The following is a 27,263-nucleotide window of genomic DNA, read 5'->3' as shown; positions in this document are numbered from 1 at the left end:
TGTGGATAAAATATTACTCTACAGTTAAGTGGCCCCTGCATAGAAGGCATGGAATACTTACATTTCCTGCTGCTTGCACTGCCAGTGTCTGTAGTAGCAAAAAGAAAGAGCTGGTTCCTGCTTGCAATAGGCAACAGAGTTTACATACGGTCCAGCTGATCAAACCACTAAGTGGGGGGACCAGGAATCTGACACTCCTGGAAGTGTCAGATTCAGCCAGCAATTTCTTTCTCACTACTGCAGAGATAAGTGGAGCAGGCAGCAGGAGAGGTGAGCATTCAATACCTAGCAGGATTTTGCACTTATTGAACAGATATAACATGATTTTTAATTTTATTTTTAAAGCTCAGCTCAGGGAAATTTAAAAGTTATCCTTTGCAGTAGGGTAGCTCCTTCACTGCAAGGGTTAATTGATTGTTTATGTCTAGAGGGCTTGTTAAGGATAATTTACTTACCCATTCCTCTGCGCTGCTAGACCTGTCTTTGCATCATCTTCTCCATGACGCTCCAGTGGTCTAAGGCCCTGACATCATCAACACCAAAGTAGGGTCCATAGCTCTGCATGGGGCAGGTTGATGCTGAGGGGTAGTCCATTGTTGGAGCACGGGGGAGCACCATCTGCCATAGCCTGGTGGATTCGGTAAGTTAAAGCGCTTCACCTCTCCGCTAGACTAAACAAGAAATTAAGCCTTGCAGTGTGGGTGCAGTCCCACTGCAAGGGATCATTTTCAAGTTTCCCAGAGCTGAATATTAACAGGTCAAAATGGAGCAAGTTAGAGACATTTTTTGTTTAGATCTACATACACTTTAAATGCATTTTGTTCACATGGCATCTGTTTTGTTGTTATAAGAATGACACCTAATGCACACAGGCTTATAAAAATAAGCAGCATTTTTTAATACAAGTATTTGGTAGAAAAAAATTCCTGCTAATATTACATATGTGTGCATTTTCCTGAGCGTATGTACGAGCATTTATACACATGTTTGAATGTAAACGCATTCTGCTGTCGAGGATATCAATTTATGCACAACTAGATGTGTTACGTACATACGTGCATTTTTTCTGCTCAAAAGCTCCTCTCGGAATGTACCTTTGGTGGGTCTTTTTTTCTGCCTGTAAACGCTCCTCTTGTAATATGCCTGCAAACGCCAATATGTGCATGGCCACATAGGCTAGCATAGAGGTGCTTTTATAGGCATTAAAAAAAATGCTGTTCACCTGTATAAGCGGTGATTTTTAAGCTCAGTGTGCATACGGTAGTAGGTAATGACAGAATTTCTTCTACACAGATTCTGGTACACTGCTCATGGAATTACACACTGACTTGTTACATAAGCCCATACTTGACTCTCCAGGATACTTGAATTTGGATAGCATACATAATGCAAAGAAGCTTTGCCTATCAATGCAGCATTCATCATGGAGATGTGTGAGGTTATCTATCATAATCTCTGATTTTCTCCACCAACCCTGAAGTAGCAGGGGGCTTTATTTATTGAGCTTTAATTATTAACCCTTTGAATGCCTGTGTGCCTAAGATGCATTGCCTTCAGCACTGTGTCAGTTATTGTTATAAATTGCCCCAACAGTGTTTGGAAAAGCCAAGAATATGACTGAAGCAGTAAATGGAATGCACATGGGCTCTGAATTAAAATGGAAATGATAACAGAAACAATGCATTCTGTTTAAGCAGTCAATGGTATTGATGTCGGACATACTTTACCCAACGTATGCGCAAAAATGTAGAAGTGCTGAGCAACAAAATAACCATGGTCCTCCAGAGCAGAACACGTCATGCTTATCTCCAAGAACCTGTACAGGCTGTGGTCACTGAATAGACTTTAGCTCCATGCACACTAACGGTTTTTTTAAACTCAAAAAACATTGGTAATAGCAGTTTTTGATAGCGTTTTAATAGCACTCAGAAGCATTTAGGGGCGTTAGCATTTCACTAATGTTTTAGAGGGGAAAAAAAGCTGTTAGGAGCTTTTTCATAGTGTTTAGGAGCGTTTAGCGTTTTTTTTTTCCTGCTGGAAATATGCTCCAAAAAACTCTCCAAAAACAATTTTTTTTCTGCTCCTAGGCTCTGAAGGTCACAAAATGCAAATAGCCTAAAGTATTGAGCATGGACAGCTTCTAGGAGCTTAATAAAAAGCTTATGTGCATGGAGCCTAAAGCTGATGTTTAGTCGTTTAGTCTGCTTATTGTGCACTCCCTGGTCTGTGTTTTCCCTCCTCATCAACATTCTAATTTTAATAAAACTTTTCTGTTTTCGTGACATACCTTATTTTAGACTGAGTGATGTCATCACTGGGTGTCTGTGCTTTTCTAAGCAATGCAAACAGATCATGGTTGGTGGGAGGGGCCTGAAAGGTGCTGTACAGTGCAAAAACCATCACAGCACCAATATCAAGAGCCTTTAGTGATGATGCAAACAGTGGGCTAGGTGTCTGTGCTTCTCTAAACAATGAAGGATGATCACAGTTGGCAAATATTAAAATCCCTTGGTGGGTCAGTGTCAGTCTGGAGGAGGGGGTATTCCTAGGCAGACTTCATTTACATGCAGATTGACCTAGATCAGTGTTTCTCAAACTTTTTTCAGTCAAGGCACCCTTTAAAATTATGGACAGTCCCGAGGCACCCTTTAAAATTATGGACAGTCTTGAGCCACCCCATTCTAAAATGGGGTGCCTCTAGACTGTTCATAATTTTGAAAGGGCATCTCATTCCAAAAAACTATTCTATTAGTTTTATATAACACAGCAACATCCACACATGTAGGACACCCAACATTAGAGGTGATTTATTATTCCAAAGCAAATACACTTTTGCACACTGGTACTGGCTAGTATTCCATTGTTTCTCTTCTCCCTCAGTTTTTCTCCATCACTGAGCTAATGTGACCCCAGCACTGATGGAGAGGGGCAGGAGAGGGTCAAACTAGGATATTGTGACATCCTCCTTATCAACTTATGATATCATTGGTTGTCAGGAATCCGGCAGCTAGAAGGTTGTAATGTTGCACAATGAAAACCTGTGGCTTTGTGTAACTAAAAGGCAGGCTTGTTCCACCCATTGGCTTGTATACAAGTTTTGGGCAAATTTTAGACATTTTTCCAAGGCACCCCTGAAGTAACCTCAAGGCACCCCGGGGTGCCTGGGCACCCTGGTTGAGAAAGGCTGACCTAGATAACACCTACTTGAAATGCTGTGCCTCCATGATTGACAGAATTGAAATCCAATAAACGAAAGGGGCAGACCAGGGACAGTCAGACTGTGAAGGAAAGTACTAAATGATGCTGAATGTCCTCTTTCCAAGAATGGGCTGTATCTGACTTTTTGCAGCATCTAGTGCACATTGTGAGAAGCTCACAGAGTGCAGTGAAATCAGAGCAAAGAGTTTCAGTAAAGTAGAGGAACCTGTACAACTGACGGGAAGGCTGGAGTTCAGTTTAATTAAATACTGTTATTTATCTAAGCAGGATTGCTAATTATTTTCTTAAAGTATAACTGAAGGCAAAACTTTTTTTTTTTTAGTTTTGGATAGACTGGAGAGGCATTAGAACCCCTGTTAGTTTGTATTGTTGCCTGTGACCCCGTTAAGGAGATTCACCCTCTCGATTTGTCCTGTTTACCATTATCATTGAAAATGAAAGTAAAAGAAAATCCCAAATTTTGGGTTGTCCCCAGAAAAGTAATAGAGGGAAATTTTCCAATGTCAGTTATGGTGACCTGGGGATCCCCAAGGAATCCCCTTAATTTCCAGGGATTTCCTCTCACTTCCTGTTTGGCTATGAGACAGGAAGTGAAGGGAAAGCTCTGGAATGAGACCCAGATGGCAAAAGAAATCTGACAGGGGTTATAATCCTCCTTTGCTGTATTCAAAATGAAAATAAAAATTTTGCCTAGAATTCTACTTTAAGTACTGAAACACCAACTCATCACTAGAGTTCTTAGAAAAAAAAAAGAGGAAAAGGGCTGCAGCTTGTTAAATAGCCCAACTCCAGATGTTTTATTTAATTTTAGATTGATCAGGGAAGGTTTAAAGCTACTGTCGTGTTTTATTGCCATCTATATCAATATTAGTTAGATTTCCCTTGACTTCTTGTAAAGAGAGAAAAGAATGGGAAATCTGATCAGTGAGGACACAGACATAAACAAGCACACATTTTTTTGTTGAGTGGGGAAGGGTTAGAACTTCTGACTTTGTGTGTTATTGCCCTCTTTTTCTTCCTAGCCTGGTGAAAATGATTCCACTCGTTCATCTAGGGGTGTCAAAGGGACATAAAGTGAGGGGAGATCTTCCCAATGGGGTCTAAGAGAGAAACAGAACCCTAACAGAAATGTTAACTTCTCCTTGCCCTATCCAAAATACAGTTTCGTAACTGTCATTGCAGCTAACTCATTGTTGTGGAATATGTTTGAGCGATACTCATAATAACATTCAACAGTGTAAGTGGTAATCAGACACATTAAATGTTTTAGGGTGGTATGACAACTTATCTGTTTGACTGTCATGGTCAGGGGTCAGGCTCGGAGACCAGTAGCTATACCAGTAGGGAGGCTCCCAACAACCAGCTGGATAAGTACAGAAGCAGATCACCCTGGTGGATAATGTGGGCTTACCTGAGGCGCGAGGTCCAAGCATTATGGGTTTTGCTGAATTTTAGTACCAGGTCATGATCCTCAGGATCATCCCACCAGGAGGTGAGCAAGCCAGAATCCAGTAGCATATATAGCAGGTAGGGATCAAACAGAAGTGTAGTCTTTAAACAAGCTAAAAGTCAGTAATAAGTGGTTGCAGGTTGGGATCAAGTGGAAATATATTTAAGGAATAATTCAAATGTTGATATCGAATGGCTTCAGGTTGGAATTAGGTGGAAGTATAGTTGAGGAACAAGCCAAGAGTCAATAAGAAGTGGTAGTGGAGATAAGGACAGCTTCAGGTACGCAAAGGAGCAATATCAGCTGGGGAGAGCACAATAATCTGGCAAACAGGAATTATAAAGCATGCTTAAATAGGAGGTTCATAGGAGGAGCAAAGAGTGTAAGGTTCACCAGAAACAAGGTGCAAGGCAAGATTATCAAAGGAATCAGACAGGATGCTGTTGAGTATCTCAGATGGCTTAGCAAGAAGAGCTAGAGCTGGACACAGCAGAGGTTGCAGTTTCAGATCCCGGTCCTGACATTGACTTGTGGAATTTTCAGATTCAGTTTCATTGTGAGGTTAGGAAAATTGTAAGAAAAACAGAATTGCAAAAAGCCATAAAATCTATTCATCTACTTAAAAGTAGCTTGTAATATTGATGGTGTCTTTGACCACAATGTAGCCATGCTTTCCCGAATTATAAGACCTAATGGGCACTAATATTTCAACAAACCCTTAAATACTGCATTTGTGCTAAAACGTGAAACTCTGTGTGACCTACTGATATTCTGTTTATTCTTCTTCACAAAAGGTCATGCTGCTGCTATGAAACTGATCATTGTAGACCCAACAGTTCTCCAGTCTGTGCACGATCACGGTCAAGGTCACCTTACAGTCGTAGGCCCAGGTAGGAAATACCCTGCCCTTCTATTTCGATATTCTTTACAACCCTAGTACCATAAAATGCCCGATGAGATCCTGGTCATTGAGCATAGTGATGCATGGTGTCTAATGGTGATCACTATCCATGAACTGAAAGGAACTGTGGAATGCATCTTCTTCTTAATTTCAGCACTTTTAGCTGATCATTACAGAAAATAAAGACAGAAAATCAGTTAAGCCTTGCCATACAAAGACATCTTTACAAATAGCACAGTTATTTTCTTACTGTCTGTGTCCCTACTGCAGAGATTCACCCTCTCTTATTGTCCTGCTTACCACTGTCACAAGTAGAGACACCTCTTCTGGTGACAGCTGTCAAAGAGAGGATTTCCTTCACTCTGGATTTCCATTAACTTTCAGTTGTGCGTACAGGAAATGGCGTAAAGTGATTTTAAACTAATAAACGAATGCAGTGATAGATTTCTACTCTTAATGTTGTTCATGTTGTTTTAACCATTACCCATTCTATGCAAAAAAATACGTTTTTGGTTTGAATATACCTAATCAAAATAATGAAGTTCATCCTCAATATATTTTCTGAAAAACCACCTTTTCTGTGGAGAAAACACTTACTAAAATAATGTCCCCAATGCAATGGTCTGTGAATGTAAATGGTAATTAAAATTGTTCATCTTTGTATGACTATTCCTCCACCTAGCTGAGCAGTTCTGAATCAGGGAAAATAAGTATGCTTCCAAAATGCAATAGGAGCTCCACCTGGTCCACTTTTGGCTTAAAAAAAAAAGCATCATATAGAGAAATAACTTTTACAGTGTAAGGTGCTGGACTCTAAATTAATTGTTCTTTCATTGCAAGAAAATAAAGAAATAAAAGTGATGATTTGTTGTATTTAGTGGTTAACTTGAAGTGTTACAATACAGATACGACAGTTATGAGGAATACCAACATGAGCGGCTGAAGAGGGAGGAGTACCGCAAGGAGTATGAGAAGCGTGAATCAGAGCGAGCCAAACAAAGGGAGCGGCAAAGGCAAAAAGCAGTTGTAAGTAAATTATCAAACTTATCTCTAATCTTATATATGTTTACATTATTAACCTGATATATTAGCCTTTTTTAATTTTGTATCTGCACCCATGCATGCTTTATGTTTACTGACATATACTTTACCATTAAGATCAACATCACAACCATTGGTCCTTCCCCTCATGCCAGGGTGCTCGGCGTAATCCTAGACTCTGACCTCTCCTTTGGGCCCCACATCCACTCACTAGCTAAATCCTGCCGCCTCAACCTCCGGAACATTTCCAAAATCTGATAACCTCCCATGGCTTCCAATACCACCTCTATGCTGATGACACCCAGATCTATCTCTCCACTCCCCAGCTCACCCCTCAATCTCCTCACGTATCACAAATCTACTAAGCGACATATCAGCATGGATGTCGCATCACTACCTTAAACTCAATCTTTCAAAAACAGAGCTTGTAATATTTCCTCCTCCCCGATCCCCCACTCACGACTTTACCATTAAGATCAACAGCACAACCATTGGTCCTTCCCCTCATGCCAGGGTGCTAGGCGTAATCCTAGACTCTGACCTCTCCTTTGGGCCCCACATCCAATCACTGGCTAAATCTTGCCACCTCAACCTCCGGAACATTTCCAAAATCCGCCCCTTCCTGACCAATGACACCACAAAACAACTTTTTCAAGCCTTGTTGTTATATCCCGCCTCAATTACTGCAACTCCCTCCTCACTGGTCTACCGTTACACAGGCTATCCCTCCTTCAGTCTATTATGAATGCTGCTGCTAGACTCATACACCTTACCAACCGATCAGCGACTGCTGCCCCTCTCTGCCAATCCCTTCATTGGCTTCCACTAACCCAATGTATAAAATTCAAAATACTAACCACAGCTTACAAAGTCATCCACAACACTGCCCCTAGCTACATCACCAACCTTATCCACAGATACTGCCCAAATTGCCCACTCCGCTCCTCCCATGATATCCTCCTCTCTAGCTCCCTCATCACTTCCTCCCACGCTCGTCTCCAGGACTTATTTAGAGCCTCTCCCATCCTCTGGAACTCCCTACCACAGCATGTTGGGTCAGCCCCCACCCTGTCTGCCTTTTGGCGATCTTTGAAATCTCACTTCTTCAGGGAAGCCTACCCCACCTCCACCTAAGAACTGTAGTTGAATCACCTCCGCCAGATCATCCCACGCAGCTATCACCTTTTGTATCACCTCCCCTTCCTTTAGATTGTAAGCTCCACGAGCAGGGCTCTCATATTCCTTCTGTACTGAAATGTATTGTAATTGTACTGTCTCCCTTATATTGTAAAGCGCTGCGCAAACTGTTGGTACTATATAAATCCTGTATAATAATAATAATAATAATAGCCAAAGTTCATGATGGCGTAGGTTATAAAGTGACAAATAAATTCAGTGCACAAATAAACAAAAGATTCAGGCATGGCAGCAGGCAAACTGAACCATTAATAGAACCATTAGAGTACTCTTTGGCACCATATTCTTTACTTTTGTGTTTTGTTTTTTTATAGCACACAAATAACCCAGAGGGCGTTTGTTCCAGGATGCTAAAATAGTTTCATGAATCACGGTTTTAAAGTGTATCTAAACCTAAAAGCAAAAAATGAATATATGAATGTACGGACAGCCAGGTTCACACTGGCAGGAAGAATCAATGAACTACCACAGCATACACCAGCGCCATAGTAATTCATTGAGAACTACAAGCCGAAATCCGCAAAGGATGTCCGTGCATGTAGTTGATTAATTGACAAAACTTTGAGTATGAATGATGCGGCCTTGTGGATGGAACCCTGTGCTCTTTTCAAAAAGTGACATCTGATACAGGGAACTTCTGCCTGTGCTTCTGTCACACAGAGGGCTCAGAACGCTGAGCTGCTGCAGGTGCGTGAACATGTTTCATGTTCCACCCTAAAAAATAGTAACATGTTCCTGAAGGTGAATTTATCCTTCAAGTATTCTGGGACTACGGGGAAAAAAATTAGCTGTCTTCTGAAAACATTTCTCTGTTTCAACACCATCAGTTGAAGCAGGAGTCTCCAAACTTTCTATACAAAGAACCAATTTACCGTCCTTCAGATTTTAGCGGGGTCGGACTTTGGACATTGGGAGTAGAAAATGCTCCGGCATCAGTGGGAGCAAACAATGTCATTGGGAGGAATCATGCCACATCGTTGATGTCATTGGAAGGAATTGTGCCCCATCATTGGTGTCATTGGTTCCCATTGTTGGTATCATTGGCAGGAACTCTGCCTCGTTGTTGGCATCATTGGTGTCATTGGGAAGAATTGTGCCCCTTCATTCAGTGGATGATATGGTGCTACAAGAGCCAGATAAAAGCAAGCAAAGGGACAATTAACTGAATTTACGCCCAAGTGCTTGACGCCTGTAAACGTGCCTAAATGCTTGTAAAAGCATTGGATACTTTTACAAGCATCAGGCGTTTTTTCAGCAAAAACGCTGCTACCAGTTGCAAGGCTTCTAAGAGATTTTTTTACGTCCTGTGTGCATGAGGACTAAAGCTCCTTGTACAATATCAATAGAACTTAAGAATTGTCTGCCTGGGTCTCTAACTGGGTGTCAATGAAATTCATGTATCTTTAGGCGCCCTCGTCTTATTCTTACGGTCAGTTAAATTATCTTTAGTTGACCACAGATTTGCTTTAAATTTCTTCAGCTTATTATGTAAACCCATTTGAAATTTATGTTTACTAGTCTTCATTGTTATTGTTGTCTGAGATCACAAAATGGTTAAAATATAGCATCCCATTGTGCATGTGTTTAATGTGAATACACGGATAAACGCCGACTGAATATAAACAACATTATTGCTCCTGAATACTAAAGCAGAACTCAGTAAAGCCGAAGAGCGCTTCATTCAGTATGCTGCTAAGTCCACACACTGCTCAGAGGTTCAAGGCCAGAGAGGGTGACATATGTGTCTGAGCAGGTGCTGAAGGACAGTGCTATAAAACATATGCATGGTATAGATTTCCATGAGTTGCTTCGTAGTGATGGCTTCATAACTCACCCAGGGTCAATACAGATAAATCACTAGCTTGCTGTTTATTACAGAGAAGGTTGTAGGTAGCAGTGAGGTCACCGAGTGTCAGTTCAGGCAAATGGAATTTTATCAGTGGCTCTGATGTATGTTATTATTATCTTCTAAACTACGGTGGACTCACTATTTGAAAGCCGGATAAATGCAATATAAAAGGTGTTCATATAGCTAGTAGAACATAGCAGTTGAATAAAAGGAGCAAAATAAGTATCATAGGTACTATCAGGGTCCTAAGAGCAAGAAAAGAGGTGTGCTAACAGTGTGCTAGATGACATGATCTCCTGTGCCAAAATGACTTCATAATGACTACGGCTACAGCTCCACAGGCAATTTTTAATCTCGCAACTGCACGACTAAAATCTCATGGAATCGATTGCTGCAGAGTTTGCATCACATTAGCTTTTACGAGAGCTCCTACACAAGAGATATGCAATTACACAGTTGGGCAATCGATGAATCACAATCGCACAGTGCATGTCTTATCAAAGAATCTTATTAACCTATTAATCTCCTCCATAGACTCCATAGGCAGTTGAAGGCTTTTCAGTCAACAAGATTCTTGAGTGATTTTTCCTCTTTTAAGTATACCTCTGAGATAGGACTAGTCTCTATGCAATTTTCTTCAGTGACGTATAGTAGGGAGATTTTTAGAGTCACTGAAATTAGATATCACCCACGTAAGTCAAGCCTATTGATGGCCTTATATGGCAATGTTCTAACACTTTCCATCACTTACCAGTTTGTGGTTGGTTATAATGAATGGCACCGCAATGTGGCTCAAGTGTTAACGAGCATAACACGTGGTAAAACAATGTTTATCGCAATGCATAAATGGGCCCTAAGAGTTTAACACAAAGAGCAGTGGTGTGCAATAAAGAGTAGCAACCAAACACAGATCAGCTTTTAGTAGTAAGTCTAGGCTTGTCTCATAAAAACAGTAATGCTCTTTGTATTGTAATGTTAAATGAGACCATATAGCTTCTATTCATAAACTGCAAAGGGATCTAAATCAGTCTTCATTTATATTTTATAGCTTTTCTTTCAATATTGTAGAAGAGAAAGTTTGTTTGATGCATATTAATTGAGTCTATATGCCAGATGACCACTTGGTATATTAGTTTATTATGTGTTCTATAATAAAATGTTTTTTAACAGAAATGGACTTTTAGTCTTGCATTATGATCTTGGATTCATTGCCATCTGCTGTATGTAGATATAAGATCTGTTATTGAGAATGTTTAGATCACATGGATTCTCAAGTTCATTTGTTGCACAATATGCAAAATTTGTGTTCCTAACCCACAGCTCTGGGCCAAGGGTGGGCTTCTAGGGGAAAGCTCCTATACACAGAACAGCAGCCTTTGTAGACAAATGCTAGTGTGGATCCATTCCACAACATGCCCTACTGGCCTCTAGGAGTAGCAGTCAGTTGTTTATATCCTGTTACCTTAAAAGCAGTGGCTTTTGCTTCTTTGGCCCATTCTCCATGGTCTGGTCATGTGTCATATATCACAATCATAAGGTTTTTATGACAGACACACTTTTTTCGTTTTACGGAACTTTAGATTTTGTAAGGTGTGCAGGCAAGGACTTTCATAGACTTGATTTTGTGCAAGTAGGCCATTATAATTTAAATGCTACACTTACCATTCTAAAAGTGAAGTTACCCTTTAAGGTTTTTTCAATATAAAAAAAAAAAGGTTTCATGTTGGTCAGGAGACTTGTTAAAATTAACCATAATAATGCAGTCTGATCTTCCTCTTAATTATGAAGTCTGTTTATACAGATTAATATATGGATTAATATACTTCATATAGCTTTTATTATTTTTGCTGTAGGAGGAACATAGAGTTCTCTACGTTGGTAAAATGAGAACGAACATGACCCGTAGTGAACTGCGAGCCCGTTTTGAAGTTTTTGGTGAAATTGAAGAATGTACAGTCAATCTGCGGGATGACGGGTAAGTCTGCAATGATTATTTTAAATGAGAACATTTTGAAGATAATCAACAGCCAGTTACCGACAGTATAAAATGTTCACCTTTACATACTGGGGTGGAACCACAGCCAAGAACATTGTGGTAGGTAGAGCCATTTTGGAAAGCATAACAAATGTTTAATCATCTACACCACCCTCATTCTACAGTAATGCAGATATTCTCCAGATTGAGTCCTGATCCATACCGATCCCTTCACTCAAGTATAATTTAAATATGTTAGCTGTTCTTTTTTTATCAGTCCCCTTGTCTTCAGGTTGTGCAACCTCAATCCCTCAGAGCTTTTCTGAAATGTGCCAAAACAACCAGTCATTGATAATGAAAATGGTTGTTTTTAAGCTAGTTTACTTGTTACATAGGCAGGCAGTTTGTCTGCAAATAATGACATTTTGGCCATCTTGGCCCCTTTGTTGTTTGATTTCTTGCTTTATACTTAAAAGTAAAGGGAACCATGGTTGCCACCCAAGCTGGACTTCACACGTGTCTTTCCCTAGTCATCTAAATTACATGGAGGTAAAGAGATTAGTAGTTTTATAGAAGGAAGATAACACTGCATTTTCAATTCAGCTTACAGCAAGTGACAGACACTGCATTTCTGGCAAGATCAACAGATATTTTCTGTACTTGCAGAAAATGTTCTGTCTGAAAAATAAAAACTAATGCAGCCACCACAGCTAAGGACTGGTAAGCTGAAAAATATTACATGTTTGTTTTTGGGCTTGGATATCATTTAAAGAGAAGTCAGATGCAGAGCTGTATGTACCATACAACAGGAAACAGGGTTAAAGTGGTCAGACCCATTTCATAAAATGTGCAAATTGTAATAATGTTTATCCCTCTTCTGGTCATCTCTGGACATCTGTGGCTAAATTCAGTAAAAAAAAGCTATAGAGGAAGGGGGTAGAGGGGATTTTGAGATAAGTCAGAAGGCTCTTTACGGTTTAGGAAACCATCTTTGCTTTCTCTTTGCGCCATACAGCTGGAAAGTAGTTTTGAATATAAAGCAGAATGTCTTCTGCCTCTGACAACACATTTAGGCCACAATATTTACTAAAAACAATCACATGACACAAGGGGTGGAGATTGTACCAAAAGGTATCATTATTCAAATGTACCTATAGAACCATGATGACTAAAGAGGGCATTGCTTATAATGTATGACATGCAATAATTCTTAGCAACAAATCACTTGATATTTCACTCTAGTAAGGTCAGTTAATAATTTTGCCCTTTGTGGGTTTTGACTTTGTTACATACAGTATTTCCTTTCTTCATTTAGAGACTGTTACGGTTTCATCACCTACCGCTACACCTGTGACGCATTTGCTGCTCTTGAAAATGGATACACTCTGCGCAGGTCAAATGAACACGACTTTGAGCTATGCTTTTGCGAACGAAAGCAGTTTTGCAAGTCCAACTATGCAGATTTAGGTACGAATCCCTGATTGTCAATAATGGCCTTATTTGATCAGCAATGCATTGAGAAAACAGCATTAGCCCATATCATTCAATCAGAATTCTTTTTGTCTGAGGATGACCAATATAAGGTGGTTGCTTTTTGCTTGCTCTTAGTACATCACTGCTCCCTACACTGTTACATAAAAAATCTGCATAAATACTTGTGTTCTGTATGATGTTGTTGAGGTACATTGCTGCATTGTAGCTTCTCCTTCAAATTTTATTGGATGTCCTAAAATATATTGTCGAAAGTTGTTATTGAAGGTAAATGATTTAAACATTTTGAAGCACAGTATTTGCCCTCTCGGGAATGTGTACAATTCTGGTCATGAACATATGGTGTAGTTTGGACATCCTTGTCAAGCCATTATATGTGATTGGGGGCACTGACAGTAAAGGGCATGTGCTTGTTTTTTGGAGGGCAGGCTATAAAGGCAGTCCATCCTCCATGTGATTTTGCAATTGTTCTCAAGGTGGACCTCTGTGCTGAGAACTGGACCCGTCTGAGGTCTGTATATATATTGTGTTTTTGATTAATACCTTTGGGAAGGTTGCAAACTTTTCAATTCAAAATCCTTTTGGTGATCATTTATAAAGCTACTGTATATGCAGAAATGTCTAAAATACATTTAGAGTAGAGAAGTGGTCTCCAAACAGTGGCCTTTTGCTTGCCTTTATCCAGCACTTGAGATATTATCCTTGCCTCTGACACCATCAATGGGGCATAATTCCTGCCACTGACAATGATGGGACATAATTCCTCCCATTGACACCAACTATTGACCACTATTTCTCCCCCAATACCAAAGATGGAGCATTATTTACTCCCACTGGGCACAGTCCAGCCCCCTAAAGTCTTATGCACAGTAAACTGACCCTTTGTTTAGAAGGTTTGGAGACCCTGGAGTAGAGAATGGTGTCCCATTGGTCATATTTCCCTTTACTTCCTGTCCTATAGTCCTAAGAAGAAGTGAGAGGATATCTCTCTGAAGTGAGGGAAATCCCCACTTAGTTGACACTGAGACAGATGATTGAAAAATGCCCCTTCTTCTCTTATTTTAGTAGCAACTCAACATTATTTTATTTTCTTCCATTTTCAGTCCCAGGAAAGAATCTCAAAACTAGAGAAAAAGACAGCAATAAAAACTGACAGGTGGCCTAACCCCTCACCACTTTATCCAGAACTTAAAACAAGGTTTGGTTTTAGATGCACTTCATTTATTTCTTTTTTGGTACATGAGCGCAGTTAAAGGTGGCCACAATATTTGTCCAATATAACAAAACGTAGATTGCAGCATTCTTTATGATGATATAATTTAAGATTGAACTGGTGGTACTGGGTCTAGTGGTAAGCACTAAGCCAGGGGTCTGCAACCTTTAAGACATAAAGAGCCACTTGGACCCGTTTCCGAAGGGGAAAAAAAGACTGGGAGCCGCAAAACCATTGCAACATTTAAAACAAATCCGACACTGCATATATTGCAAAAAGCGCTCTGGTCATGAAGGGGGTTTAAGGGCCCAGTAAGCAAAGGGTTAATCAGGGCCACAGTGTATCGTCATAATCACAATCATAGCCTTAGGTCAGTGGTGGGCAACCTTTTTTTTCAACTGAGCCAAATCTCGCCAAAACCACGATTGAAATTTATTTTGAGAGACACATTTTTAAAACTGAAAATACATCCCCCATATAGTAATTCATCCCCCATATAGTAATTCATCCCCCATAGTAATTCATCCCTCATAGTAATTCATCCCCCATATAGTAATTCATCCCCCATATAGTAATTCATCCCCCATATAGTAATTCATCCCCCATAGTAATTCATCCCCCGTAGTAATTCATCCCCCATATAGTAATTCATCCCCCATATAGTAATTCATCCCCCATAGTAATTCATCCCCCACATAGTAATTCATCCCCCATATAGTAATTCATCCCCCATAGTAATTCATCCCCCATATAGTAATTCATCCCCCATAGTAATTCATCCCCCATATAGTAATTCATCCCCCATATAGTAATTCATCCCCCGTAGTAATTCATCCCCCATAGTAATTAATCCCCCATATAGTAATTCATCCCCCATAGTAATTCATCCCCCGTAGTAATTCATCCCCCATATAGTAATTCATCCCCCATATAGTAATTCATCCCCCATAGTAATTCATCCCCCACATAGTAATTCATCCCCCACATAGTAATTCATCCCCCATATAGTAATTCATCCCCCATAGTAATTCATCCCCCATATAGTAATTCATCCCCCATAGTAATTCATCCCCCATATAGTAATTCATCCCCCATATAGTAATTCATCCCCCGTAGTAATTCATCCCCCATAGTAATTAATCCCCCATATAGTAATTCATCCCCCATAGTAATTCATCGCCCATATAGTAATTCATCCCCCATAGTAATTAATCCCCCATATAGTAATTCATCCCCCATTTAGTAATTCATCCCCCATAGTAATTAATCCCCCATATAGTAATTTATCCCCCATAGTAATTAATCCCCCGTATAGTATTTCATCCCCCGTATAGTAATTCATCCCCCGTATAGTAATTCATCCCCCGTATAGTAATTCATCCCCCATATAGTAATTCATCCCCCATATAGTAATTCATCCCCCATAGTAATTAATCCCCCATATAGTAATTTATCCCCCATAGTAATTAATCCCCCGTATAGTATTTCATCCCCCGTATAGTAATTCATCCCCCGTATAGTAATTCATCCCCCATATAGTAATTCATCCCCCATATAGTAAGTCCCCCCTGTGTCAATTCACTTACCTTTGCTCGCGCGTTCCTCTCGCTGTGTTCCCGCGCCGTTCGGGTCTTCAGGGCGGACTGTGAGAGGAGAGGAGTTTGTCACGCTGCCCCGCCTACATCCTGTCAGCCAATGTTTGGAGGAGGGAGGGGAGCGGGCGCCCGGCACACAGAAGAGCCGCATTAAACTGTGTAAATAGCCGTGGCTTGCCGACCACTGAGCTACGGCAACCCTGTTGCCTGTCACCTGGTGGGCAGTGTGCTCCGGAGCCGCAGCAAAGTTGAAAAAGAGCCACATGCGGCTCTGGAGCCGCGGTTTGCCGACACCCGCACTAAGCAATGCATGTTGAATGGTTTTAAATACACGTTAATATTGTTTCCCAAATCAATTTTTCCATAAGTCACGTTGGGCTTAGTGCAGCTGCCAATGATACAAGTGGAGGGAAAGTTTATGGAGCAGTCATCTGGATTCTATAGCAGCTAAAAGAGTAATATGTATACTAACCAATGACATGTGAGTAGCCAAAGAGCTATTTGACTCAACCATATTACATTCTTGCCACATCCCTTGTGCAGGTCAATGGCCTTCTGGGATTGAGGACAAGCAAAAGAAATGTCAGATAAAAGCAAAGGAATAAATGTGCTTTCTGAAAGACACAAACCTGCTGAAACCCATATCTTGCTATTTTTATATGTGCTGCATCAGTTTTATTTACCTGTATTCTTTTTTTCGATACATTGTATCTTTGTGTGAAGCCTCTTTTCCTCATTGAGAGCTCAGCCGTGCATGCAGTACAAGATTTATTTTCTGTTTACTTGTTGTTGGATTGAAATAGAAGCAGCATGGCGGGCTCTCAGGGTCTACCTTATTTAACACCTCCATAATGTAGAGGAGCTTAGAGCTGGAGAGTAAACACAGCTGTTTGAATAACAGGACTCTGGTTAGTTGGCTTTAATCAACTCAAACAAAATAACGATGCCCAGGAGAGACATGGGAAAATAAAGGAAATGCCAGTGCAAGTATATTGTTATTTATTTAGTATTTACGTGACTGTTCCACATTTAGAGCTGTTCATTTCATTGCATTTATTTTTTTTTCACGTTTCTGTTATTTAATTTAGAGGATTAGGTAGCTCAGAAGTTTGATTTATGTATTCAACTTAATTTACCAAAGGAGTAGAGACTGTTCACTTTGCAAAATGAATGTTCAGCTTAGCTCAGTAATAAGAAGAATCTGTGTTCACCTCAAGCATTCAATCATGTGCAAGGGAAAAATTGCTTTATGTTATTATCCTTGCCCTTGATTTGGGTATTAAAAAATGAAACAGTTTCACCTTATTTACTAAGCTAAGTGACTATTCTTTGCTCTTTTAGTAAATCAACCATACTGAGTTACTGTGACACAGGAACCTTTTTTTGGAGGCAGCAGTTTAAGTGATAATGTCAGCTTGGCTGGAAAATGTTGGGTCTGGCATTTCATTCTTCACAGTGGAGAAATGTTATTAGTTTGATAACAAATCACTGATAAAGGCAAAGCAGAGGTAAAATCACAGTCCTGGGCAGCAGTTGTTTGATGCAATGTTTGTGTTTTATTGAGGGAAATGGGGAAAGATGGGGTAGTCTATCACAGCTGGACTACTAGCATTCTCAGAGGAGGAATCAGCAATGGCAGCCTCCATGTATCTGTCATGACAGATTTCTTTTAAAGAGATAAAGCAGGATACCTGTGTCAGAGGATTCAGATGGAAGCTGTCGTTGCTTCTTTCTGAGTCCCACATTTGAATTTGTTGCTTGCACATTGGTGTGTACCTTCACATTTTTGTTGGGTACGTTGTTATTATTATTATTATTACTACTATTATTATCTTTATTAACCCCTTATGATGTCATGGAAGTGGTGAAATTAGTTTTTTTTTTTGTTTTTTTCCTTGGGGCATGTGTCACTTTTTTTGGTCTAGTAAATGAATGCTTTGCTCCTAAAACACAAAATTATGGTAAGGGACAGTAAAGGGACAGAGTTGCAGGGTCCTCAATCGATCTAATTTCCTTGCATACCTATAGATTATGGCAAGTGTTTTGAGAGAAAGATAATGTCATATTGCAACAAAAGGCATTGAAAGTAAACTACGAGATAAAAGAAATGTGTCTGTATTTCTCTTTACCCCTTTTTTCTCCCCTCTTTTCTTCTCCTTGCCTCCGACTACCTTTTCCACAGCTTTCTCTTTTTTGTCCCCATCCCCCGAACCCTTCTACCAATCATGTCATTGCTCTCATTTTTAACCGTTGGCTTCTCATCTACCTGTGCTACTAACTGTAACTACAAAACCTATCCTAACACTGTTGATACTACTCTGTGAGTTCGGATACATGGGTAGATTTAATAAAATGGGAGCACTCGGAATCTGGTGCAGCTCAGCATTGTAGCCAATCAGCTTCTAACTTCAGCTTATTCAATAAAGCTTTGGCAAAAAAACATTGAAAGCTGATTGATTTCTATGCACCAATTGCACTCTCTAGTTTTAGTAAATAACCCCAACTGTCTATTGAAGTTAATTCCCAAGCCATATTTTTTTTTTACCACCTCCCATGAAAAGAATGTTACCACACTGACTTTTCTTTAGAACTCCAGTTGTCAAAGCTAAATATGAATTGTTTTTAACTGTAATCCAAGGTCCTTTGATTAAAAAAAAAAATCACTTATTTCTAATTCAAATCAGTAAAGAACATGGTAAAAGAAGGACTATGGAGGGCAGGTGATCCCAATTTGTTACCCTTTATGTTTCTCTTTGCAAGTTTCAAACAGATTAGGGCTGGGTGGAGCGAATGTTTTGGTATATAGAAGTATGAGTAGAGTCACAGGATCAATGTGGTTTTTGAAGCTGAAATAAAACTTAACTTTCATTAGTTAGACATTTGTGTGCATGCAGCAGATCTCATTGATAGAATTAATTAGATGATTCCCCTTATACTTTCAAGACGTTTCATATGATGTTTCTGAGTTTTAGGGGAGTAAAACTGAACCTGCAAGTGATGTTACTGTTTTGAAACTTGTATACATCTTAATACAGGTATTTCGCTTTGGGACAGATCCCCTTTCATAGCATAAACACTATTTACCCTTTCCCTTGCTCAGAAAATTCTTAAAAAAAAATCAGACATTACTGCTACATCCTGCTAAGGGCCAGGCAGTATTTTCCAGCAGGGACCTCTGCGTCCATACAGATGCCACCTATGGAAATTAAAAACATTCACTAAGTAGAGGGGTGGGTAGATTGTTCGTTTTTCAGGATGGTTCATGTTAAGCATTTAGGGTCCTTGTCTCTGGTGTGGCCAGCATTCCCCCCTTACAGCTCTGGATCTAGTAAGTGGTCACAAGCTTCTGAAACAAATATTTTGGTTCTTCACAGATTCCATCAAGGCCTCCTTTACACCTTCAATAACACATGATTTTTAATGTTTTTACCATTCATTTTTGTTTTACTTATTAATTTTTTTTCTCTCTTTAGATTCAAATTCAGATGACTTCGATCCTGCTTCCACCAAAAGCAAGTATGACTCAATGGATTTTGACAGTTTGCTTAAAGAGGCACAAAGGAGCCTGCGTAGGTAACATGCATGTCTGCCACACCCAATGGAATGATGGAGAATACCTCACAGACTTCTTGTCCTCCAATAAGAGACTCTTGAAAGTCAACCCTAGGAATTTCTCCTACTTTACACTCTCCATTTCTCAATGGTTTACATGAACACAGCTGCTGAAGACTAAAGAGGCAATGTGATTGTCAGACAAACACACATACCTATATGGGTGTCAGATAATTCCTCACTCTTCATGGATGTCACAATTGTACTGCTCGAACAGAGACGGTATGCTTCTCATTAGAAGCAAAAGTGCCAGCCATCTGCTAAAGCTCCTCAAATTCATTTAGGGAAAAACTGATTCATTTGGAGTAAATAAATCAAGGAATCGCTATGTATTGTAATGAAAGAGAAGGAATTTTCCAAGAAAATCGGAGGAATCGTATGCTGCTGATGCTCAACCCCAATGCAATCTTCACTTCTGTCTGATTTCAATCATTGTCCTGATGAAAAAAAAAACAAAAAAACAACAAAAATATTGCAATATAGATGACGCCTTAGTAACTTTTTTTTATTGGGAAACTGGTGAAGAAATCAAGGAAGCAGATTTTTTGTAGTATCCGCAAGTCTCTGTATTTCTGTCTTTTACTTCAGTCTTTTGGTTCTGACACCCGTGCAATTTACATCGATGTTGCTGCTCAACATCAGAAGCCTTGTAAATGGTCAAATTCACAGCTTGTTCAGCAATGTGTATATATATATTTATATATTTATATATATATATATATATATATATATATAAATATATATATTTATTATATACACTATTTTCTGATGAGTGGATGTGGTGTTACATAATAAACTGAGTTGAGTGAAACTTTCTGAAATTGTGTCCAGGTAGTTTGTACCATTGTAATATGTACTAGTCAAGTATTTACAGATGTCACCCGTTATTCTGCCAGAGAAGGGAGAACAAGCCCGCTCTGCCTTGCCCCCATCCCCGGCAGAGGAGCGGTTTGACTGAGTATTTTTATTTCATGTACATAGAGTATGACAATGTCCTTTATTTGTTACCGCTATGCACTGTAAATGCAGCCTTCTTTTAAATATGGAAATTGTTTTTTCTTAAAAAAAAAAAAAATCAAAGATATTCAAAAATGTAAACTGTACAAAGTGAAATACCAGTTGTATACTAATATATTTAGGAGCTGACTTTATGCTTATATATATTTGATTGTAAAAACGAACAAAAAATTACAGTGTGTGTGTGCGCGTTTATTTTATTTTTGGTTGGGTGCACAATTATTGCTTTAAGCACACTCTTTTCTGGTGAGCTTCCATTTTTGTGTTTGAAAAACAATTTTATTGGCCTTAAAGGCTTGATTGATATGGATATCATGTTGCTTTGTCTCCTTTATTATGCGTGTTCTATAAAAGTGGTGAAAAAGAAAGTAGAGGTGTTGCCTATAGCTGTCATAATTTTATTATTTGTTAATTAAACTAAGCTTCTAAATGACAGCTTTGAAACAGTTTGGTTGATTGCCCAACGTCTCCTCTTTTCTTTTTCCCCGCTGTTGTAGAATGTCTTCATTTGCAGTAATACCTGCTCAGTAAATCCACCTCAAGATTTGCCATATAGGAGGTCTTTTCTGTACTAATTACTGTTTTTTGTTTTTTTTTTAATTATTTGTATTATTGTGAATCAAGAATGAATGTATGGTGTGATTGTTTTCACTAAAGGCCATTGTGCTTCTTTAATTTTCTGGAAAAAAACAAGCTGCTGGGTAACTCAGCACTGTATACCTTGTGTGATAGGGTTTTTTGTCTAAACACTGTTTAAAAAGCCAGTCATTTTTTTTCTTTGTCGGCACTGTTGGAATATTTGGCATAAGCCAAATTTTTACTGTTGTGCATCCTTTGCAAAGTACTGATATTTCATTCCGTTGTTTACTGAAGAACTATATATCAGTGAATGCTATTGTATTTGTGATGGTAATATGCTGATTACTCAAGAGACGGCCAGTTGAAAAGGATGCTAACACTCTCTTAGTACTGTCATATGCTGCAGTGGAAATGAGTCTCCTGTTGCAAGATAGCGTTGACTATGCATTAGTGTGGTGCCAGCTATGGGGTTGTGCTGCTAATCCTTTAATGACTTATCTTTGTACGGCCTATACAAACTACACTAAGTTTAAATTCCATATAAACAAACTGTTTGACATTTATTCCCATCAATTTAGCAAGGTAGACAAAATTTGAGTTCGGCTTTGTGCAATACATCGGGGCTTGAATATATTAAGCTGAATAAAAAAGGAAAATTGGATGCGTAGCTTGTAGCAGCCAATGGGTTCCAGCTGCCATTTTTCTAGTGTGCTGAACCCTGATTAGCTGATAAGAGCAATGCAGACAGTTTCCTTGCCTACAGCATTCATGCCCAAAGCCCAGTGGTTTGCAAATGCAAGTGGAAATAATGGCAAGAGCCATTTTGTTCAAAACCCACTGACTCGTAGTTGACTGAACTCTACACTTCATGCGTGGTGTGTGTAACAAAATATTTTTTCACAGATGTTAATCAGTTGCAGTTTTTGCAGCAATTTGTAAAACTCTTTTGGAGAAAACTGTTGATATTAATAAACGATTTGAAGACTATGTTTTTAGGAACAGTTGGTGAATGTACACAAACAAAAACAATGTATCTGTTTTTGCAAGATTCCGTATATTCTGTACTCTAACCAATTTCAGAAGAAGGTTTTAGGAAAAGCCATTTGCATCAGGATTTCAGGACTCCGGTTATTGCTGCTGTTCTTAGTCGGCAGAGCTGAAATGCAGCAGAGACCAGAGTGCCAAAGATTCCTTGACAATGTTTTTTTTTCACAACTTCTCACATAAAAGTTCTATTCAGACATGGTTCAGTATCATTGGGGTCACCTAGTCATATTTAATATAATCATTTTTTTTTAAAGTTTGCCTCTTATTTCCATTTCTGTTTCAGAAATGAAGGAGAGGGGGAGAGTAAGACATGCTTAGAGCCTACTGATCTTCATGACATGACGTAATCACAAAGCGCTCAGCTGTGAATAGTAGTTTGAGGAATGTCCAGCTTAGATCCACCTCTTCTTCCATCTCTGCATGGAAGAAGCTGTCAGTGCACAGAGATCAATAATCTCTATACAAGTCCTATTCTGTTATTTGTCTCAGCTCCATTTATGAAACAGGGACATAAAGGAAAGCCACAAAGGCCTTACTGTTAAGTCACAGACCCATTTTGGATATGCTGCTCTTTTTCTTGTTCTACTTTTGAGCAAGTTTGCACAACATTTGCAGAATTTATGAAAATGTTAAGAACCTCCATTGGTAAAATACAGCTTGCAATTATGCCCGTGCATATTACCTTATACTGTAAATGCAGCACTAGATTAATACATTGCTAAGGTCCTCCTATTTTTTTAAGCTACAAGGAGAGACAGGGTAAATGTGATAGACGTCTCCACTTTTCTTGTGTCATAGTGTCATAGAGCTTTTCCCCTTGTGCACAAGCCTTGATTTTGGCAGTTGGTGTCATCAGCCTTTGCTCCAGCTAGGTGCAGCTCCAGCTAGACACCCGTCTAGCCATCATAGACAATGAAATACCAATATTTTTGATATTACAAGCTACATAGATATCACACTAGACACCGTAGAAATCACAATAGACATGCTGAGTGCCAGATATTCCCTCAACAAAAATATGCTCGTTGTGAATCTGTTATATTGACTCCATTTATTGTTATGTCATTGTCATTTTCTTTGAAAAAAATATTAATGTAAAACATAATTATAGCATAGGTGTGGAATCTTTATTTTTTTTTTAATGGGTATTAAACTGGTGAAGCATTATTTTCTCATGAATTATCACTATCTTACAAAGTGTCATTTCATCACCATCTTTTCTTACTCTTAGTGGACACCTCACAGTTATCGCCAGCTTTTAGCAAGCGGTACTTTAAGGAGCTATAACCCATATGGTCATTTTTGTTCATTGATTTTTACAGTCAAGATACCTCAAAAATATATAAAATAATGTATGTGTAAATTCAGCTGATCTGTTGCAGTAACACCTTTACTTACTAAAAAAGAAAAAGCAGACAACACACATGATGAAAATTTAGCATGCATTATGCTATCGTGAACTGAGTGTAATGAGCTTCATTTCTAAAAAGCCTGAAAAAGTGATTATGTTGCCTTTTAGCAACTGATAAAAATCCATGTGTCCTTTTTCAGGGGCAGAAAATGAAAAAAGAGCCTTATTGGTTGTTGTCAAAGGAAACATTTTCCTTTGTCTAGTTTTAATAAAGTAGTCCCGATAATCTTTAAGACCTGAAGGAAAATTGCTAAATATTTAAATTTATGACATGGGGAGGTGGATGCACATTTATCAGCTATTTTTATTCCCCTTTATATGTAGAAGGTACTTTAATAAAGGATGTACTTTTAAAACTAGCCCCACAGATCTGTATTGGCTTTGAACACTAAATCATGTTAAGAAAGAATTTCAATAAAGGATAAGTTAATAATCCGTTTAAATGCATAGCATGAACACAGGATAGGTTACTTGATGTAATAGACGTTCTTTAGTAAATCACTCCACAGACTGTAAGATGCATATGTTGGTATTCAGTTCAATCCAAGAGGCAAAAGGGAAAAATGCCATTGTAAAGCAACCCAGCCTTATACAATTATATTTGTTCATCACCAGCATTTTTTGTTCTCAAAATTGTCACAGTCTCTAATGCCAGAAGCCCCCCCATTTCAAAGTAGATATATAGCAATAAATCAACATATTAAAAGAACACACCTTGTCTTTCCACGGGTTCCCTGTTACACTATTAACAGCTTTAATCCGTGTATTGGTTGTATTTATGTAGGTTACAAAAATGCAGGTATTTTATCTTGTTTAATTATGTGATCGCCAAACTAAAGTTTACAGATTTTTTTCTTTCTCAATTTTTCTGTTGTACAAAAAAATTTAAAAAAGTATATATTAAAAAAAGCAATAAATTATTTTTAAGAAATCAATGTTTAATATATCATATTATGTGTTTAAAGACCAGATGCATTGCCTATTTTGCCTTTAAATTTATGTGATCAGATGTTTTAATACATTCTATTTTTCCCTGTATTGCTGAAATGAATAGAAAGTGTGTGTACAGTTTTTGTTTCTTTATAAGCAGGAATAATTTTACTGTTGATTTTTTTTTTGTCAGTTTGAGTTGATTTTGGCAGACCTAACAGTTGATCTCTCCTACAACCACAAGTTTCCTCTGTGCAGACATATATGAATATTATATACATTTACAGAAACATGTATGTTTCAGGGCATTTACAATATGTTGGGATCATAGATAATTGGCTACTAATACAATTTTTATTTTATCTCATTGACCATGTACAAAAAAAAAAAAACAACAAATCTCCATGCTACTAACATAGTGTGGATAAAATAGATAAGTCAAAAAACTCAAAAACTTAAAATATGTAGGACATTAGATTTGATGTGTATTAAGTGCTGCTTTGCTTTACAGTAGTGATAACTTCTACAGCTATTGCCCTTTCTAAAAAAAGCAAATTTAAAACCATCAAAAAAATATTGTTCCAAGTTAAAGTAGCCTCTGAGCTAGCTCTAGACATTTTTGCCAAAGATGGTTGCGCAGGACGGAACAATTGTGCAATCAGAGGGAGATGCATTGGGTCAGTTGAAAACTTAAAAGCACTTCATCCCTTTAGATTTAGTTGATGATTTTGTGTCCTTTTTGATATCTGTAATGAAAACTTCACTTGCTGTAGTTTTAAATCTAATCGACGAATGACATAGAATAGCCATATAAGATAATGTGATGATTCTGAATTTGTACCTGTTGTCACAGACATTATCAATACTAACGAACAACTGATCGGATCATGCTGCTGTAAGATTTGTTAGGTGAACATGTACTAATGGTGGTAAAATTGTGCTTAACAGGCGAACAAGCTTTTAGTTAGCCCCCCATTCACGGGGTTGAGGTTCCACCTGCCAATTCTACTTGTACTGTGGTTATATTCAATGTATTCAGATTCCTGTGATTATTTTTTTAATGTACAAAACACATTGGCCTCACTGAGCTAATAAAGGGAAACAAATGTTTCAAATGAACACCTGTTTTTTCTCTTTTTTTTTCTCATTTTCTGCAGGCACAGATACAATCATTGTATGAAAATACAGTATTATATATACAGTAAGTGAAATAGGCCATGGATATTCCATTATTTACATATTCTTAACAAGGAACTTTAGGGGAAAATCTCTGATCTCTATAGCTGTGGACACCATGAGGTAATTCATCGTCAAAGTTCATGGCAGAAGTATACAGGTTTTCCTAGTCATTTTTATCAGCTGCTGAGCTCTACTGGGAGAGGGGAACAAGGAGAGCTGAGCTGACCAAAAAAAAGGACTTGGACAACATTAGTGCTAATGCTGTGAGTTTGAATGGGTGCTCAGTGTCTACAGCTACAGAGGACAGTGAGAGCTTGCTTTTTAATTACAATATATCTTTATTAAGGATTAGCAAATGTATAATAGAAATTGCAGTGAGGCATTCTTATGCATAATGGAGTTCACATAGTATTAAGATAATTACCCAGTAGAGGCACAGTGATTGAGAAAGTAAACACATGCAAACTAAAAGGGCAAAGGCAATACCTTTCTACCTCTATATAAGGAGATGAGGAGGGCATACAGAAGGGAACTGGTTTGAGCAGAGTAAGACAGCAGAGAGTTTAAGAGATACATACAGGGAGTATCCAATCATTGTATACCAGAAACAACATTTTCAAGGTTTTCTTGTGCAGTTAGGATTAGCCAACCGACCAGAGTTTACCAAACTGTGATGTGGTCAAATTCTTGTCTACCAGCAACCCATGTGGCATTGGTGGTTCAACATTAGCAAAATATCACCAATGTTAGGTATATTGGGTTCCTATGTCTAGTAATATTAAGCTTAGGTGCTAAAAGCAGATTTGTGAGCATTGCTCAAACTTTTAAAGGAAACTGGTCAATTCCTAAATGGAGCACAGCAAGAGAAGGGCTAGGATCCATTTTGGCTCCTGCAAGGTCAGAAGCTAATGTAGAAATGTTATTCCAATAAGACTAAAGAAATCTACACTTCCACAAAACACAGTAAAGAGAACCAGTTTCCCCACAAAGTCTCTAGCACTGGGAACAGCTTGACTGGTAGGGTTTAGAGAATCAAAAGGAGATCAAGATACCTGTGGTGAACTACCTTCTGGTACATTTCCATGTGGTTCGTACATCAGGAAATTTTATTTATAGTAGGTAGTACTTTTTACCAAGAGTACTCAGAGAACGATTTCAATAATTCTGAATCCCATTTAAGCGCGGTGTTGGATTTGGAGAAATTTGTGTTACCATTGAGTAATGTATGAAACAACATCTAAACCTAACAGTAGACAGTTACAAGGGTAGCCACAACACTTTATGTTTGAAGTAAATGCCCAGGTACTCGCCCACAAAGAAATCCATATAAGTCCAAAACTGATGTAGAGCATTCAAAGGTCACTTGCAGAGGAGGTAGATCAAAAACAGCAGTGTTTATATTGTCAACGTTTTAATGAAGCTCAGTCCATCTTTCCCAAGACACTACAAAATGGAAATGAATAGACTAATAAACGCAAAAATCCCACCCACCACCAACACCCCCTAGTAATAACATCACACATACAGGGTAGAGGTCAAAGAAAGATCACAGTAGGG

The 27,263-nt window shown here is 38.6% G+C and overlaps 1 protein-coding gene across 2 annotated transcripts in view; it reads left to right on the top strand.

Annotated features, from left to right (window-relative positions):
- PPARGC1A (PPARG coactivator 1 alpha) overlaps positions 1-25,646 on the top strand; it is a 153,024-nt gene extending 127,378 nt beyond the window's left edge. Inside the window, exons 9-13 of one of the 2 annotated variants that reach the window (XM_089677487.1) lie at positions 5,464-5,559; positions 6,476-6,596; positions 11,511-11,632; positions 12,948-13,099; positions 19,405-25,646. In XM_089677487.1, coding sequence (XP_089533613.1) covers positions 5,464-5,559; positions 6,476-6,596; positions 11,511-11,632; positions 12,948-13,099; positions 19,405-19,508 — 595 coding nt within the window. In that variant the 3' untranslated portion in view covers positions 19,509-25,646. The remainder of the gene's footprint in view (positions 1-5,463; positions 5,560-6,475; positions 6,597-11,510; positions 11,633-12,947; positions 13,100-19,404) is intronic. The other variant, XM_089677488.1, reaches the window with a different exon arrangement.
- Positions 25,647-27,263: the final 1,617 nt, after the last annotated feature.

Source organism: Staurois parvus, unplaced genomic scaffold, assembly GCF_062004578.1.
Source record: "Staurois parvus isolate SC_StPar_1 unplaced genomic scaffold, SC_StPar_1.0 ptg000186l, whole genome shotgun sequence".
NCBI lineage: Eukaryota > Metazoa > Chordata > Amphibia > Anura > Ranidae > Staurois > Staurois parvus.
This window is presented reverse-complemented; position numbering and strand designations above follow the sequence as displayed.